General features: G+C 45.0%; 1 protein-coding gene across 2 annotated transcripts; it reads right to left on the bottom strand.

Moving 5' to 3' along the window:
• Positions 1 to 96: 96 nt before the first annotated feature.
• On the bottom strand, positions 97 to 15,761 carry GOLGA1 (golgin A1). Of its 2 annotated transcripts, XM_064393537.1 has the most exons (23): positions 15,635 to 15,761; positions 14,993 to 15,296; positions 13,595 to 13,685; positions 12,217 to 12,291; positions 11,635 to 11,732; positions 11,087 to 11,119; positions 10,440 to 10,568; positions 10,005 to 10,174; positions 9,526 to 9,637; positions 9,307 to 9,402; positions 8,957 to 9,082; positions 8,034 to 8,129; positions 7,801 to 7,896; positions 7,393 to 7,542; positions 7,065 to 7,160; positions 6,340 to 6,429; positions 5,457 to 5,559; positions 5,027 to 5,184; positions 4,700 to 4,855; positions 4,153 to 4,212; positions 3,456 to 3,620; positions 3,186 to 3,272; positions 97 to 2,390 (listed from the first exon to the last, which is right to left on the bottom strand). In XM_064393537.1, exons 2-23 carry the CDS (start codon positions 15,122 to 15,124, stop codon positions 2,310 to 2,312), a joined length of 2,400 nt encoding a protein of 799 aa, XP_064249607.1. In that variant the 5' UTR covers positions 15,125 to 15,296; positions 15,635 to 15,761; the 3' UTR covers positions 97 to 2,309. The 2 variants fall into 2 exon arrangements, with proteins under 2 accessions (XP_064249607.1, XP_064249608.1); XM_064393538.1 differs by lacking the exons at positions 12,217 to 12,291; positions 13,595 to 13,685; positions 14,993 to 15,296; positions 15,635 to 15,761 and having other exon boundaries at positions 10,440 to 10,566; positions 11,086 to 11,119.
• Positions 15,762 to 16,005: the final 244 nt, after the last annotated feature.

Below are 16,005 nucleotides of genomic sequence, written 5' to 3'. Positions count from 1 at the left end.
AAAGGTGGGGTTTGGGTCATGGTTTAAAAGTCGATTTTCAATAGCTATAGCATCCCAGGGGAGATAACCAGAACTATAAAAAGAAGGAAATCAAGATTAGGGGTTTGATCCAAAATGTATTGCACCACAAATTTCATAGTGTTTCATCATACAATCCATATTTACAGCATAGAAGGAAATAAGTCCAATGGTGATAGAAAGGATTATGTATAACCACTGTTCTGAGACAAGGGAAAGTGCATTAGCTTTTTAATACATGTATACACACCAGTCTTGCTCTGATACCTAACAAAAATTCAACACTTACGAACAGTTTATGGTAAGTTGATCCTTTATGAGCTTTGGGATCTGAAACTGAAGTTGTTAGTGAATATATAACATAAGATTTTACTTTGTCACTCCGTTCCAGGCTGCCTGTCCTGCTTTCCTTTCTGTTCAGCAGTAACCTTTGGAGATCAGCATAAACCCAACAGTCATTCAGCAGGGAGCAGTGGGAGTGAGGGAGTCCTGATCCCTGGTCCCACAGAAACAGGGCAGGGCAAAGGGACATTAGAAAGGAAAAGATCTCAGAGAATAAAATCTTCCTGGAACCAACAGGGGTATTCCATCCTGCCATATCTCAGTAAAGAAATAATTGAAATAAATGTACTTTTTGATTGTCTATTTTCACAGCAGAGCAGGGCTGAACCCTTCCATGCTCTATCCTGGCTGGAAGTGCCAGGAATCTGGTTACTAAAGACTTTGACTTTTGGACAAAGCTTGTCCAAAGTACAAAAAAGCTTTTGTACCAAAAAATTCTGTTGGTTTTCTTAACTTCAGACAAATCCAGCCTGGCTCTAACTGGGGAGCAGCACCTGGGCCCAGGAACAGCCCCTGGGAGTACCTGTGTCTGGGAGACCAGCAGGCTCTGGATCCTCTGGCTCAGCACATTCACCTCCTGCTGGAGCACTGGAGAAAGCTTGAATTACCCTGAATATGTTTAACAGGAGCATCAGCTTGTCAGAGAATTCCCAGAACTGCAGCACGCTCACTGGATTCCATACATGTACAGATTTTTGGAAATAGATCTCAGTTTCCAGCAGTCAGACTTAGTGCTGCTTCCCATTTGGATCCAGATTTTGCAGTGGTGTTAATTAACTGGCCAAAATTGCGCTTCCAGGGAGGAAATGTCCCCTTGGCCCCTGTCCTTATTGTATTAGGAAAACAAGCTGCTGGAACCACAACTTGTTCACTAAGAGTTGAATTTTGCCCTCAAACCCCTCATGAGCAGCATTTCTTTTACCATAATAGTCAGAAGTTAACAGTTAACATATTCATAACAGTTTTTAAGCATCAGTATTTGAAGTACAGAAAACCACAACCAAAGAGGCAGATCCTGGTTATGAGGATTTGTTGCTAGCAGACTTGGAAGAAAAAAAAATGAATCAAAATGTTTAGTACCAGCATTCTTCACCCTTTGTAACTAGATTTTAATTTTTTTAAAATAAAAGGTACTTTTTCAGTGTGGATTTACAATACCTGGAACTCGGCTTTAAAAATTTAAAATGGTTTCTTACCTCTTTTCCCACTGCTAACAACCCATGGAACAGGCTAATGGATTAGTTTTAAAGGCGACTGAGGATTAGGTACTATAATTAAGACCATTTTAAATATTATTTTTCTTTAAGAAAAGTAAAATCAGACAACTCTAAAGTTGTGCTCTCAAATTAAATAATCAACATGCAGCCTTGAGGGCTGCAGGCCAGGATAAATGCACCTTAAATTACACAGTGATATGAAAAAATGCCAACCATTAGTTAATGTCAGTATTAGAAGGCAAGGCAGAGTTCTTTTTTGGTTAAAGCTCCTGCTCCTGTCCTGTGAAAGGCTTTGCAACCCATCCCACTCTCAACACTGTTCTGCCAACACATTTCTCACTGCTGGCTTCCCACAGCCAGCCAAGCAGCTTTTCTGTGCCCAGAGCCACTGGACTGCAGCACCCTGGAACAGCAGCTGGAACCAGCATCCCGAGAGCTGAACTGGCAGCCCTGCTGCCAGCGAGGCCCTCAGAGCCCTCTGGGACCCAGCAGTGAGCAGCACAAGGAGCTGCTCCCATCACAGACACCCAGGTGCTCCCTGACTCCAGCCCAGAGCTGTTCCAGTCTGTAGTGAAAGTGTCTCCTTGCACAGTATTAGTTTTGTAAACAGAGCCAGAAGTTCTTGTACAAAATACTGCAATGACAGTGATTAAGACACACCTGGAGCAGTGTGTTCAGCATTCTTTTCACAGAAAGAAGTGCCTGGATACTGCCTGCCACCTTCGGGGTCCCTTAAGGCCACAGAGTCCTTGGGCTGGAGATGGACGGCCGGATGCTGCCTTTGGGAGATGGCTTTGACCCAAACCAGGACATCTAGGACACAACAGCACAGCACACATCACACAGGGGCACCCTTTCAAGGTGTGAAAAAGAAATAACACGGCCATGTTCTCATCATTTGATGGAAAAACCTATTTATAAATCAGAATGCTGCAGACTCCAGCCTGAAGAAGTGGAGGCAGCTTCACACCATCAGATCAGGAAGGAACAGCACCCACTTCCCACAGGTGAAAATGACTGAAGATTATACTTACATATTCCTTTAAAATAATTTCAGGTTAGAACTCTACAGTCATTTAAACACAGTGCCTTTAGTCAGTGTAGCATTAGTGTTCCCTGAACCAGATGGGGAGGAAATCTCTTCATCTGCAGACTGAACATGCCAGCTCCCAGCGTGGGCAGGGATGATGCAGGACCTGGAGCTGAGGCAGCACCCACTGCTGAACATTCCCTGACCACCACAGAGCCAGGGCCATGCACATCTCAGCCCATGGAAAGGAGACACAGATCTTGGTGGCTGAGCCCAGTGCCAAAAGGACAAGCCCAGAATTAGGCTCTGCTGTTAAACACTGACTCTGTTTGAGCAAGGAGCTCCCAGCTTCTCCCCACAGATCAAGTCCACTGGGCAAAGCTCTGCTCCAACTCCTCTGAGCACCAGAAAGCTGCCATTTCCCTCACTGAAAGGAACAATTCCTGGCATGCATGTTATAATAAATTACATTTATTATTGTAGCTAACATTTAGAAAAAAGACACTTTTCCTAATCTCCCAGCACCTAGGAATTTTCATTGTCTCATTAGAGACTACATATGGCACAGAAACCCTTACCTTGTACTCCAGAGTTTCTTTGAGCATGTTTTCTTCCTCTTGTGAAAAATTCAGTAACACGGAGACAGCTTTAATGAGATGGAATGCCTGCAAGAGACCACAGAGCTGTGTTCCAAACACGTTGCTGTCAGCTATTTTGTTTTATTGCCCTCACTGTACACTTTTTAATTGCAAAATTATGGAATTGGCATAAAGTGACCTTAGGGGGCGACAGGTGCCAATTTCTAGAGAAGGACAGATGCAGAAAGAGAAGATGAGTGGCACCTTTACCTCGGATTCCCTGCAGGACATGAACTTTAGTACCACATGTTTGAGGTACTCGAAGTTGATCTCCCTCGAGTCGTTCAAGTCAGAGTTGTTGGTGACAGTCACAGAAGCATTAGGCACTTCAGAAGTTGCACGTAGCTCAGGTACCTCACTGTCAGGCCTTATTTTCTACAGAAAGAAACAACCCACAGAAGAAAAAGAGAAGCACATTGCAGATGCTGTTAGCTTGACGCTGGGAGGGGTCTGGGCTCAGGATATCTAGAGAGGTTGTACCCACAGGTGGGTACAAACTGGGCATCAACAGCTGCTCATCCATCAAGGGGTCACAGCACAGGAGTGTCTCCAGCTCTCCCTCACTCCAGGGCAGGAGCTGGCTGATGTCAGTGTTCTGTGTACATTACTCAAACCAGCATGGAGCTGGCTCCATGGTGGGAACTATCCCTTGGTAATTTTCTCCTACCACTAACTTCCTTTGAGCTTTTCAAACATGGGTTTTCTTCAGAATAATTTTCAACATCAGAGTAAAAAGAACAATTTTAAAACCTCTGTTAATTTTTTTTTTAATAGATTTTTGTTTTCTTGGAGAGATAAACCATTGCAGAAGGATGCAGTGGGAATTAGCAGTCAAGCTTTTGGAATAACAGTGCAAGTACCTGCCAGCAAGTGCCACCTGAAGAGACTGAAAACACACAACCCTTACCAGCTCTTTCTGGAGAGTTTTCTTGAGTTCTGTCATTCTTTGCTGAAGTTGCTTTATCATCTGTAAGCACAGCAAAGGAGAGTTTAACACAGTATTCATTGTCAGGACCCCCAGCTATCTGGAAAAACCCATGGTAAACAAGCACTGAATGAAATAATAATTAACCAGCACTGACAGCTGTGAAGAGGCAACCTGAAAGCCCTGCCTTGCCAGCTGCACACAGCAGCAGGCATGTGACAGGACACTTGGGCTTTCATGTGACAGCGCCGTGGAGCTGAACCGAACTCACCCAGAAGGGCTCTGCAGGAAGGCTGTAAATAGCATCATTTGGTGCATCTTTCTGCCAAAATAGATCAGGATTCATGCAGCTCTTGCTGCAGATTTTATTCATGGCTGGTAGATACTTGTGCAATCCAGAGAAAAGCATTTACTCACAGCACACTGGATTCAAATGGAATGGCCTGTCCTTTGAAGGCTGCAGCATGGGCAGCACCAACTACTGGCCTCCTAATTCAAAGGGGAAAGACTACCAGCTCTTTCTGCTCACCTTGTTTTTCTCAGCAATTTGCTGTTCCAGCTCTCTGTTATCCTTCTGAAGTTGAACAACATCTGCAGCTGCCACCTCTCCGTTCTGTTCCACCACAGAGTTTTCTGGGCAATGCTCATTGTTCAAGGCCCTCGTTGATTCCTCCAGTTCTAAAACCTATACAAATAAACATGGAGAGATACCATGACATTTGCAGCCCAAGAACATCCCCCAGGGAGAAAGGCAGACTTCTTTTTGGTTGTCCAGGCAGGACAGAACTGGGGGGCTCCTGCACACCTCCCTCTTTCCCCAGGAAGTCTGAGAGAATGGATTTGCAACAGCACTCACATTTTTCTCGTGCTCTCTGGCCAACAGGCACTCCTGCACCTGCAGCTTCAGCTCATCAATTTCTTTTCTTGCTGTTTTCTCCATCTCCACTGCCTGGCTCTGGCGTGCTTCTATGTCCAGCTGTAACTGATGCACCTGCAGCAAGACAGCTTCATGGTCTGGGAAAGGAGAGACCTGCTTAGTATCAGTGCTGCACATCAGATGGGAGGTTCTAATCCATTTGGTCTGTCATGAAGACAGAAAGCCAGGGGAGAGACAGAAAGACAGAAGAGAGACTGTCCAATTGTTAGTGAACAATGAACCATTTTGAAAATGCTAAAAGATTAAATATGGAAGAGAAATCTAGAAAAATTACAATCTACCAGGCAAGGCCAGAACTAGAGACTCTACTTAAAGTTGTCTGGGATGCAGTAGACTCATTTGGTCTAACCTTGACTGAGTTGGTTCAGTTCTTCCTTCTGCTTTAGCAGCAGATCACATTTTTCATCAATCAGCTGGTCTTTCTCATTTATTAGAGTATTCAGATGTGAAACCTTCAAAGCAGAAAAACAATGAACAGGAGCCATTAAACATATAAAACAGGAAGAGGGTGTTGAAAGAGCCAACATCCTCAAGGCTCAGCAGGCACCACCTCCACAATGCTGCCCTCAGTAACAAACACTGAGGTTATTACTGGAAGAGCTAAACCCCACTTGGCTTCTGTGCCACCATCAGATTGCCACACCCAGCATGTGGCAGCTCCAAAAGCCCCTGAGCAAAGCAGGAGATGGCCTTAAACCCCTTCCACACAGATCTGGCCCAGCAAGCACAGATCTACAGCAGCCCCAGAAGAATAAAGGAACCAAAAATGGGACTAACTCCAGTCAAACTTGCTCAGTTGACAGTTCCTACTTTAAGCAAACACATGCTCACATTATCCACTATTTTTTATACAGGAAGAGCAAAATAAGACTACCTAGAAGTGACATTTGGTACTGGACACAAGCTCCTCCCTATGAGGAACTGTACAATTTTACCCCTGCTCTGCTCTGGAGGAACCCAGATGTGACACAGCCACTCTAACCAGAGCAAACAGGTTTCTTTCACAGAATCTGCCAGATGTCAGAGGCTCCTCATGGCCAGTACACTGAGACAGTAACACCTCACAGATAACAGTCTCAGGTTTGCTGAGGCAACCACTGCTGTTTCACATGCTGTGGATATGATTCTAACCAAGAGTCTTGAATGTTAGGATAAATAAATCCAAACCTAGTCTGCTCTTTGAAAGCTTGGGACATCTCAAATACATTTTAGAACAGTCATTATTAACCAACCTGCTGCTGTAATTCCTCTCTCTGTTTCCTCGTGTCTTCCAAGGCTTTGGCAATTTCCACACTGACAGTTTCTCTGCTGCTCATCTCATTCTGCACACCAGAATTAATTGAGAGGTTATGTGAGACAACTAAATCAAGTCAGCCTCTCATCTTTAACTCCAAATGTACTAGGACTACAATTAGAGTGTTCTGACACACTACAATTTCCAAATGAGTTAGGTTTGCTTTACTGACTGTTGCTCTCTGCATATGCAAGAGCTAGCATGCTACAACAGATCTTTATTCCAATTGTGCAACCAGGAGTAGCTATGAAAAAAATTTCACCATCTAAAATCACAGTCAAAATTGGATAAACTGTAAACACCCAACAAATTTAAGTTTTAAACTTTTTGGTTTGAACACTGAGTGGAATCTGATGTTGAACCATTCTGTATTCACCACTGCTAACAGGATTTCCAAGCTCTTCACATCCCTGACAACATGGGAATGCATTATTTCTGCCTGATTTAGGCAGACCCAAGCATTCTGGTTCAGAAAAGGATCAGCCCTTTGTAATGCTTCTCAAACACATTTCTGCTGAGTACCAGAGATGATTTACAGCTCCAAGTACCTGCAAGCTGAACAGAAGAGGCCTCCAAGCACTGAGTGTGGCCCCCTGTGCTGTTTGCTGCTGCCCAGCCTCAGCTCTGTCCCAAGACACTGCCAGCTCCCAGTCCAGCCCTTACCTTTAGCCTGTTCAGTTCACACTCTTGTTGTTTTAAAGAACTCTCATACCCTTCTTTGCTTCCCTTGAGGTTTTCATTTTCCTTTTCCAATTGGCTCTGTAAAATAAAGAGTGTTTAAATACACTGTACTATTATTCTAATATATTGTTTAAACAATTAAACGAATCTAATGTTTTGCTCATATTTAGTGCCTCAAAGTATGATTATCTTCTGTTATAATGCCAGAAGTGTTGAATAAGAACATCCAGACAACAAGCAAGCTCTACAAGCTGTGTTAAAATCATGCTGTGAAGACTCTCACAGCCCACCAAACAGTTTCTGTACTTACAATCCTGTTCTGAGTTGTTGTTTTATCCAATTCCCAAGCTTTTTCAAGAGCAGCAATCTGAGACTCCAGCCCAGTAACTTTCTCAGCATACTGATGTTTCTCACTTAAAATCTGTTGCTGCAGTTTTCTTTCATGCTCTAGATCAGTTTGCTTAAGAGAATAAAGAAAACCACATTAATAGAATGGTATTTTGACATCATTCTGACAAGATCAGACAGCATTCCATGAGACACTCTCAAACTGAGGAACACTATTCCTTTGGCAGCAGCATCATGTACTCACAGACCAGAGTTCAGGAGACAAACAGCAAGAAAACAAACACTTGAATAACAAAACAGAGAAGTGATTGTCTCTGGGGATGCTGCAGACTGATCTGTCACTGGTCAGTGAAACATGCAGGACACTCACCAGCTTCTGGATCTTCAGATCCTGGTCAGCAGCTGCTTCTTTGCTCTTTTTCAATGTTTCTGTTGCAATCCGTAGTTTCTCTTCCAGTTCTTTACTCTAAAATTACATCATTAATTAAATTCCTTATCCACTGGCATCTATGTTATCTAAAAAGTTTGCATACCACAGAGTGGCCCAGGAGGGGAAGATAAACATTAAATCCCTGAAACCACAGAGACAGAGAAGCTGCTCACCTGTGCTTCCAGCCGGGTCAGAGCCTCGCTGTGCTGCGTCCTGTCTGTCAGCACCTGCTGCCTGCTCTCCTCCAGCCTCTGCTCAAGAGCAGCTTTCTGAAGATTACATTGAGGTGAAGAACACAAGCAAGGATAGACAAAGACATAAGTTGGGGGGGTTGATAAAAATTTTCCTTTTTATTTCATTTATAAGGTCAAACTAAAATGGGACAGAATGTTTTAATATCTCTAGATAACTTTAAACTGCCTTGAGTTTACTAAGCCAAGTCCTTTTGTCACAGCAGCACCAAGGTGATGTGTTTGTAGGCCCCCTGACCAGGGAAAAGCAAACATCCCCAAGACCCAGCTGGGGAAACATTGCTCCAGGATGATTCTGAGCAGGAGCATCAGTGCTTGAGAAAGAGATCAAGAAGCCATGAGAAAAAAGGGATTAACCACAGCTAAGTTTGTTTTCAGCTGTTGTTTAGCACTCCTGAGGCTGAGGTTTTCAGCATACAACATTCTGTTTGCACACCTATGTGCAAACAGTTCCCCTCCCTGCCCCACTGCCTTGCCAAAGAACAAGGAAAAGCATTCAGTGTGCTTGTGAGGATTAATTAGAAAAACTCCCAAACTGTTCCACCTCCTGGGGGGATGGCAGAAAGCTGCTCTCTTCCTTCTAAGCAGTCAGATGCAATGACCAACCAGACAATGCAGAAAGGCCAGCACAGACATCTGTGCAGGGGCTACACAAACAGGCTCAGGGCAGCCACCCACACGTTCTGCCCAGCACAGGGTGCCAAAACACACTGCCAGGACAAACGTGGCTGTGTGACATCAGCAGCTTTCTTCCCATGGGTCAGAAGTAATGTATAATGTAAAAATCCCAAACCAAACAACTCACTAATAGTGTACTTCTAAGCAGCCTTTAACTGTGTGATTACCTCTTTGAGCAGCTCCTGCACGTGTTCATCTCCTGAGAGATTTCTTTCCAGCTTTTTTTCCAGGGAAGACACCTTTTCCTGCAGCTGTTCAGTAAGTCTGTCTCTCTCAGCAAGTTCAAAAGTCATCTATGAGAATAAGAAATCACAGAATCTTTTTTGTAATGAAGCTTTCAGATGATCTGTCCTGGTTTGACTTTTGGAAAAGCCAGTAGAAAGCAAAGTCCTATTTGAAAAAATAATATGATCCTGGAACACTTTCTGGACACCAAACTTCCAACTACACAAAGGTGTGCATTACCCAAATGTGCACCCTTACACCAGCAGCAGCAATGCATCTGAAAGCACCTCACCTTTTGCTTCTGTTGCTCATATTCCACCTTCAGAGATTCATGCTCCACTTGTAACATTTCCAGTCTCTTCTCACAACCAGAACCAGCCACTCGAGCCTAAACATTTTGAGAAACTACTTACTTTGAAACTTAAATTTCCAACACCACAGAACTGATATCTAATCTAACTTCTGCAGACATGAAGCTCTTTGAATTAAATCTCACTTGGCTCAAACTTACATTTTGCAAGTCTACAGAAAGCTGCTGAATGACAGTTTGTAGCTCCTGTTCTCTTAACTCCAGAGCAGTGATCTTATTTTCTGCATTTGTCTCAGCTGTCATTAGTTCATCTCTTCACAGAAAGAGAATAAAAACAAGTGACATACCATTCCAGAAAAATAATCTTCAGCAGATAATTCTGCTGCTTATGAAAATGGACATCAACAAAATTTTCTTGTCCTAAAACCAGCCACCATCACCAATCACTGCTTGATTATACATTTTAAAAAATGTGACAGTTAAGCATTCAAACTATGAAAAAAGGAAATAAGTTACAAAAAAGTACTATAATTGGCTTGGCGTTTATACCCCACTGGCCATAGCAGAAATTCAGTCAACTCACGACATGTATGAACTCTTCCAAAGAGACAGAAGTGAGCATGAAGGAAAAATAGAGAGGAAAGACATCCACTGCTCCTGTGAAACGCTCAGCTCCATACCTGCGGGCCTCCAGCTGCAGGAGGTGCTGCTGCAGCTGCTGCAGCTCCCTGCTCAGCTCTGAGGACTCGGCCCTGGCCTCCTGCAGCTCCGCCCGCGCCTGGCTCAGCTCCTGCGCACGCGCCTCCAGCTCCTGCTCTGCTCTGCTCAGGGACTCTTCCTTTTTCAAAAGCTGAATATCAGAAGATTATCTTTGGCTTTACAGATAAATAACACCGATAAACCTTTCCACTGAAACCTGCCTGTTTCACTAATCTGTGGGCTGAATTAAGTGAGATAATAAACTATGTAATATTGTGTTCAGTACCTACTGTTAGCATTTTGACACTAACCAAATCTGTGTACAGGCATAAAGGCTGAAAAAATGAATGCTGGGCTACCACAAACTTAATATCCTAGTAAAAATTTTAGGAATAAAAAGTTTAAAATATTCTTACCATGTGTTTAACTTTGGCAATTTCCTGCTGCTGAAAGCCCTCCAGTTCATCGATTTCATCTCTTTTTTGGAAAAGGTTCAAACTCTGCTCCCTCATTTCTTGTAACTGTGCTTGAAGCATTTTTTTTTCCTGATAAATGAACAGAACCAAACGATATCTGTATGCTCATGTCAAGTAAATGGCAGTTCAGGTAAACTCTCTGGGAAAGAAATCTTGTCTTGCAGCCATACAGCTCCTGACGGTGCTCCATACAGAACTAGAAATCCTTTCAGATTCATGTCATAGTCAAAATTACCAAACTCCAAAAAAACATAAAAAGAAATCTGAATTCATTGCAATGCCACCAATGACCACCTAAGCTGAACTCTTAAAAATGGACAATGTTCCACCTTACAGAAGGACAACTCTCCCATCACAACCCATCGTTCTTTACTTCCCCACTGAAAAATAAAACCAGAAAGATCTCCCCAAGCATTTGGGCTCGTAACAAAAAGCAAATTATTGGCCTCTCCCACTGAACAAAGACAAAATAATAAAAAGGGCTAAAAGAGTCAAGTTCTGATGGAGTTGGAAGTGTGCAGGATGGTGTTTGCAAATACACACAGAGACACACTACACCCCTGCTAAAAACATCCAAGGTTAATTACCTTTTCAACTTGACTGAGTTTCTCCATCCACTCCTGAACAAGAAAGAAAGAAAGGAGGAAAAAAAGATATCAAAATCCATTTGCAGATTTTCAAGGACAGCAATTATGGCTTAAAAAAAAAAAAGGAAAAAGAAGAATTTGTACTGTTAGCAAATAGCAAGTTTTGGTAATGATTAAAAAAATAATCAGCAGCAGTACAGAAACAGCCAGTGCTCAAACAGATAAAGGCTGAGGAATCATTCATGCTACCCGAATACAGAAGTTTATGCAAGTAAAATAGATGTGACAACAGGCCTACTGCCATTGAATCTTACCCAAGCACAAGCTTAACCTTTCATTAGGAATTTTTGTGGGCTCCTGTTAAAACCAGTCGGAACAGTCTGAGCAGTGACAAGTCCTGCACCACTCCTGGCACTGAGCTCAGCACTCCCTCCTTCCCTCAGCACTGGCACACTCACACAGGGCTGAACAATTATTTTAATTAACAGCAACGCCTGCTTAAAACATCAGGGTCATGAGAGTCTGTAGTCCTGCTCAAGCTCTCTTACCTTGTCCTTTTTTTCCAAGGCCAAAGCCATTCCTTCAGCCATCTTGGCTCGACTGGCCTGATGAGCTTCATTCTGCTCCTGAAACTTCCTCATGGAGGCTATCAACAGAGAACCACCAGCTAGATTAAAAACTCGTCTTTTAAAATTACTTCTCACTTTCCTGTAAGTTATTTATAACTTTAAAGAGCTCATTCTGCAACTAATTAGCCCCATCTTGAGTGTAGCACTAGCGCTGTGCTACTCATTCCCTCACACTTGCAGGCTGGCAAAGAGCCAAAGCTAACAGCAGACAGGACTCCTGCTCCTTGCTGGATTAGAACAAAGCTGCAGTTTGCAAAAGGTCTTTCCTGCATGTTAGCCCCAGATCTGGCAGAAGGAGTATAATAACAACTTCATTCAACACACTGCTGCTGCTCTTTATGCTGTAAATAAGGTAACAGCTCGTGTTCTAATTGTTCACACCACAGAGGTGCACAGTTTGAAAGGAAATCATTAGCACACCTCTACACCAAACCTTTTTCCTTCCAACCACAGCAATTTTCAACTGAACTGAACAAAAAGGAAAAAAATTTAAATACGTACAATCCTGATGCTTTTCTAATGCATTTTCAAGCTTCTCTTTTATCTTCTGCAGATTTCGGATCTGATCAGCATAATCTTGTGAGAGGAGGGAGGAGAACAGACCAGGAATGGACAGACATGGGGGAAGGACATTTTTAGGGTAACACAAAAAGAAAAAAAAGAAAAAAAAAAAAAAAGAAAAAAGGATGAGTGGCAAATGACAATGATTTTCTCAATCAGAAAATCATTCCTGCTGAGGAAAACTTGGGTGACCACCACAATGAACACAAGCAAATAGTTCTGTACTGTCCACAGGGTTGGCACAAACAGAAGGGCCTGTCCCAGGGGTGTCAGTCACACAGACAGGAGCAGAACCAGAGAATGAACAACTGTCCCTCCCTTTTTAGCTCATCCCAGAGCAGTGACACATTTCACTCTGTTGAGGAAAGGTGTCTGGCACTGCAGGCTGCAAGGAAGGGTTAATTCACGGCCATTGCATCCATCTGCTGGTTGCTGCAGTCCCACAGCACTGCCCTCAGCCTCGCTCAGCAGAGCTGACAGGCAGGGAGTATAAACCAAAACAGAGCACACACACACCTGGAGAGGCTCCTGTACGATGGAAAAGAGGAGTTACTCCCTGGCTGGGTGCCTGCATGAGACTCCTGACACCCAGAGCCTCCCTCCCCCGTGTTAAGCCCCAGCCAGCACTTTTAACTTTACCTTGTGCAAGCAGATGAGCACTTGGGCCTTTCAAATTCAATGGGAAATAATTTTTGAAGCCTATATTTTCTTGAACTGAACAGAAGCTCAATAAGTCTCCTGAATAAATCAAAATAATCCTTATCTGGCTGTAACCTCTCCTGATTTTTCAAGGCCTCCCATGAGCTTTGGGAAGTAGAAGTGTAACACAGTTCAGGCCAGTCTCTGGTTCCCTCCCCACAACAGGGATGGGGAGCAGTGCCAGCCTTCACTACAGCTTTACAGAACAAGGAATTAAAAAAAAAATGTCTCAGGACTGTTTTATGTTGAATTCTTTGTTTCTTCTTCATTTCCAAGCCCACTTTAAAGATGGCACTGTGTTACTGTCAGAAAGCTCAAACCCTATGATAAACAAACCATACACACAGTGGGGGCAGATGCTGTTTGAAACATGGGACAGAAAGCTATCCCAGCTGCTCCAAGGAATCACACAAATGTATTGTTGAAATCAGCAAAGACCCAGTTGCCTTCATAAAATATTATTGATACTGGCTGCTCCCTTGTTGTCAATCAACAGGGCTGCTACAAATCAATTTTCAAAAGACCCTAACCCCATGGATTTTTAATAAATTAAATCATGTAAATTCAAAGGAAAAACATTTCCTAAAGCAACAAGTTTTACATTTATCATGGTACATACCAGATAGCTTCACCTCCAGTTTTCTTATTTGTTCATTTCTTCTTAACAACTGGGATGAAAGATCCTCTCTGGAGCTGCTTCCATCAGAAGCCTTGGGAGAAAAGCAACACTCTGTCACTTACAAAATTCAGGAGAAGTGATCTTGCCATACATTAAATCTGGGATAATAACACTCTCCTGCCTAGGAATAGCACTTGTTTTTCCCCATAGAGGGGAAAACTGTACTAGCACAGCAGAATGTGTTAGAAATGCTGAAAAGGAAAAGCAGCAAGGATTAACAGGGCCAGGCTGGCTGCTCCCAGAGCACAGGCCTGGGAAGGGGCTGGGGCTGTTTGCCCAAACTGCCACTGAGGAGATGGGGCAGTGGAGTCACTGAGGGGGAGGAAAGCAGGCTCCACAGCACAGGCACCAGGAAAGGTCAGAGACAGTCCTGAAAATCAGTGTGATTAAAGAGGAGCAGTGATGCTCTTCAGGGGGGACAAACTCACTGAAGCCCTGATGCAGCAATCTGTGCACACAAAATCTGCTGCATAACTGACTTATGAGTCCTCTGGTGGCTTTTGCTCCATCAAAGTCAACAGCAAGAGCAGTTAAATGAATATTGATAAAACAATTAACTCTTGGAGCTTTTCTGAAGACCACTCAAATTAACTATCTGTTTTGCCATTTCATTATTTCATTTTGCCAATTCATTATTTGCTTTCCATTATTTGTTTTCTGTTCTACAAACCTGCAAGATGGCAACCAAAATTTCTATATGACAATTTCCTAAGTGCTAAAGAAAAAAACTCCTCAGAAAAATACAAGACTAGTATATTTCCATTATAACATGTATTTAAACATTAGGAGCTCCAAATTCCTGCTTAACAAAACTGAAATTCCAGCTGAGCATCAAGAAAAAATTATTTAAAGTTCAACTGTCTGCAGACACCAAAGAGAGCCCTGCTGCTGGCTCTGCAGTGGGGTGACACTGCCTTAATCCAGGCTTTCACAAACGTGACAGCCAGCCATCCAGAGCATTCCAGGGCCTGCTTTAACCCACACGTTCCTGGAACTTTAGCACTTGTTGAAACAATGTTTTATAAAGAAAGAGAGGAGCTACAATAGTTTTGACGGGAGAGATATTTACAATGTCTCAGGCAGGAAGAGGAGCCAAGAGGCAAAACGAAAACTGTTTACACGGGCATGGAAGCCTCCTGGCAACTACCACGCTTAACAAACGTTTTCTCTTCAATATTTAATTTCGCTCAAGCTAATGATACATTTATGCATTAGGAGATACACTTACAAAGGCACCACGGCACGTTTTCAAATCACGCACTAGACTTCAAATGGTTGTCGGAGAAACCGTAATAAAAATACTGCCAGAGAAGGATTTCAAAGGCAGGTGTAACTCACAAAGTCGTCTCCGGAGTCTGCCCCCACGGACGTGATGGATTCCCGGCTGACAGAGCGGGGCATGCGGGCCCCGCCGGGCCTGGGAGCCACCGCCGCCTCCTCGGCGATCTTCTTCTTCAGCTTGGCGAACATTCTGCTGCTGCACGGCCCCAGACAGCCAGGCCCTGCGGAGAGCCACGGCCTCCAGGGTTTGGTACGCCGACACTCCCGGGTAAAGCCTCCAGACGCCGAGAGAGAATTGTGAGCCTCACCCACCGCTCACTGCATCTCCAGCGCCACTGAAGCCCTCAAGGCCTGGCAGCACCTGCAAATCAAACGGAAATGGGTTCCACACGAGAAAATCCCGGGCACGAGTCATTTAAAGGTAACAGAACGCCTTTTAGCACCGCATCTCTTACAACACGTTAAAAAATCGGGTCTCCCGGAGCAGAATCCGTTAGAGCCCCACACCAACGGCCCCAAACGGCGGCGGGGCCGGGCCCGGGGAGCGGGCGGGTTCCCTCAGCCCGGCCCGGCCCGGCCCGGCCCGGCCCGCGGAGGCTGCTCCGCTCCGAGCCACCGAGGGCCTGTCACCGCCACTCGCCCGCGGCCCCGGCCCGGCCGCCCCCTCCTCTCCCGGCCCTCCGTCCCCTCGCTGCTCACCGCCCATGCCCGGCCGGGCCTCGCCGCTCCCGCCGCCGCCGCCGCCGACCCGGACACCGCCGACCCGGAAGCGCCGCGCGGGGCGGAAGCGGCGCCGGCCCCGCTCCGCCCCCGGGCCCGCTCCGCCCCCGGGCCCGCTCCGCCCCCGGGCCCGCTCCGCCCCCGGCCCTGCTCCGCCCCCGGCCCCGCTCCGCCCTTGGACAGAGCTCCTCCCTCAGCGCCGCTCCGCCCTCCGACCGAGCTCCGCCTCTGACCGAGCTCCGCCTCCGGCCCCGCTCCGCCCCCAACCCCGCTCCACCCTCCAACCGAGCTCCGCCTCCGACCCCGCTCCGCCCGAGCTCCTCCCTACGATTGAGCTCCGCCTCCGATCG

The sequence above is a fragment of the Passer domesticus genome, chromosome 18 (genome assembly GCF_036417665.1).
Source record: "Passer domesticus isolate bPasDom1 chromosome 18, bPasDom1.hap1, whole genome shotgun sequence".
NCBI classification, from domain to species: Eukaryota; Metazoa; Chordata; class Aves; order Passeriformes; family Passeridae; genus Passer; species Passer domesticus.
The sequence above is the reverse complement of the archived record's forward strand: the minus strand, read 5'-3'. Positions and strand labels throughout refer to the sequence as shown.

Coding starts and splice junctions, on each gene's coding strand:
- GOLGA1 (XM_064393537.1), bottom strand. CDS start 15,124: ATGTTCGCCAAGCTGAAGAAGAAGATCGCCGAGGAGGCGGCGGTGGCT. Junction 10,175..10,439: donor TTGCCAAAGTTAAACACATG/GTAAGAATATTT, acceptor TCTGATATTCAG/CTTTTGAAAAAGGAAGAGTC. Junction 9,403..9,525: donor TTTCTGTAGACTTGCAAAAT/GTAAGTTTGAGC, acceptor CAAAATGTTTAG/GCTCGAGTGGCTGGTTCTGG.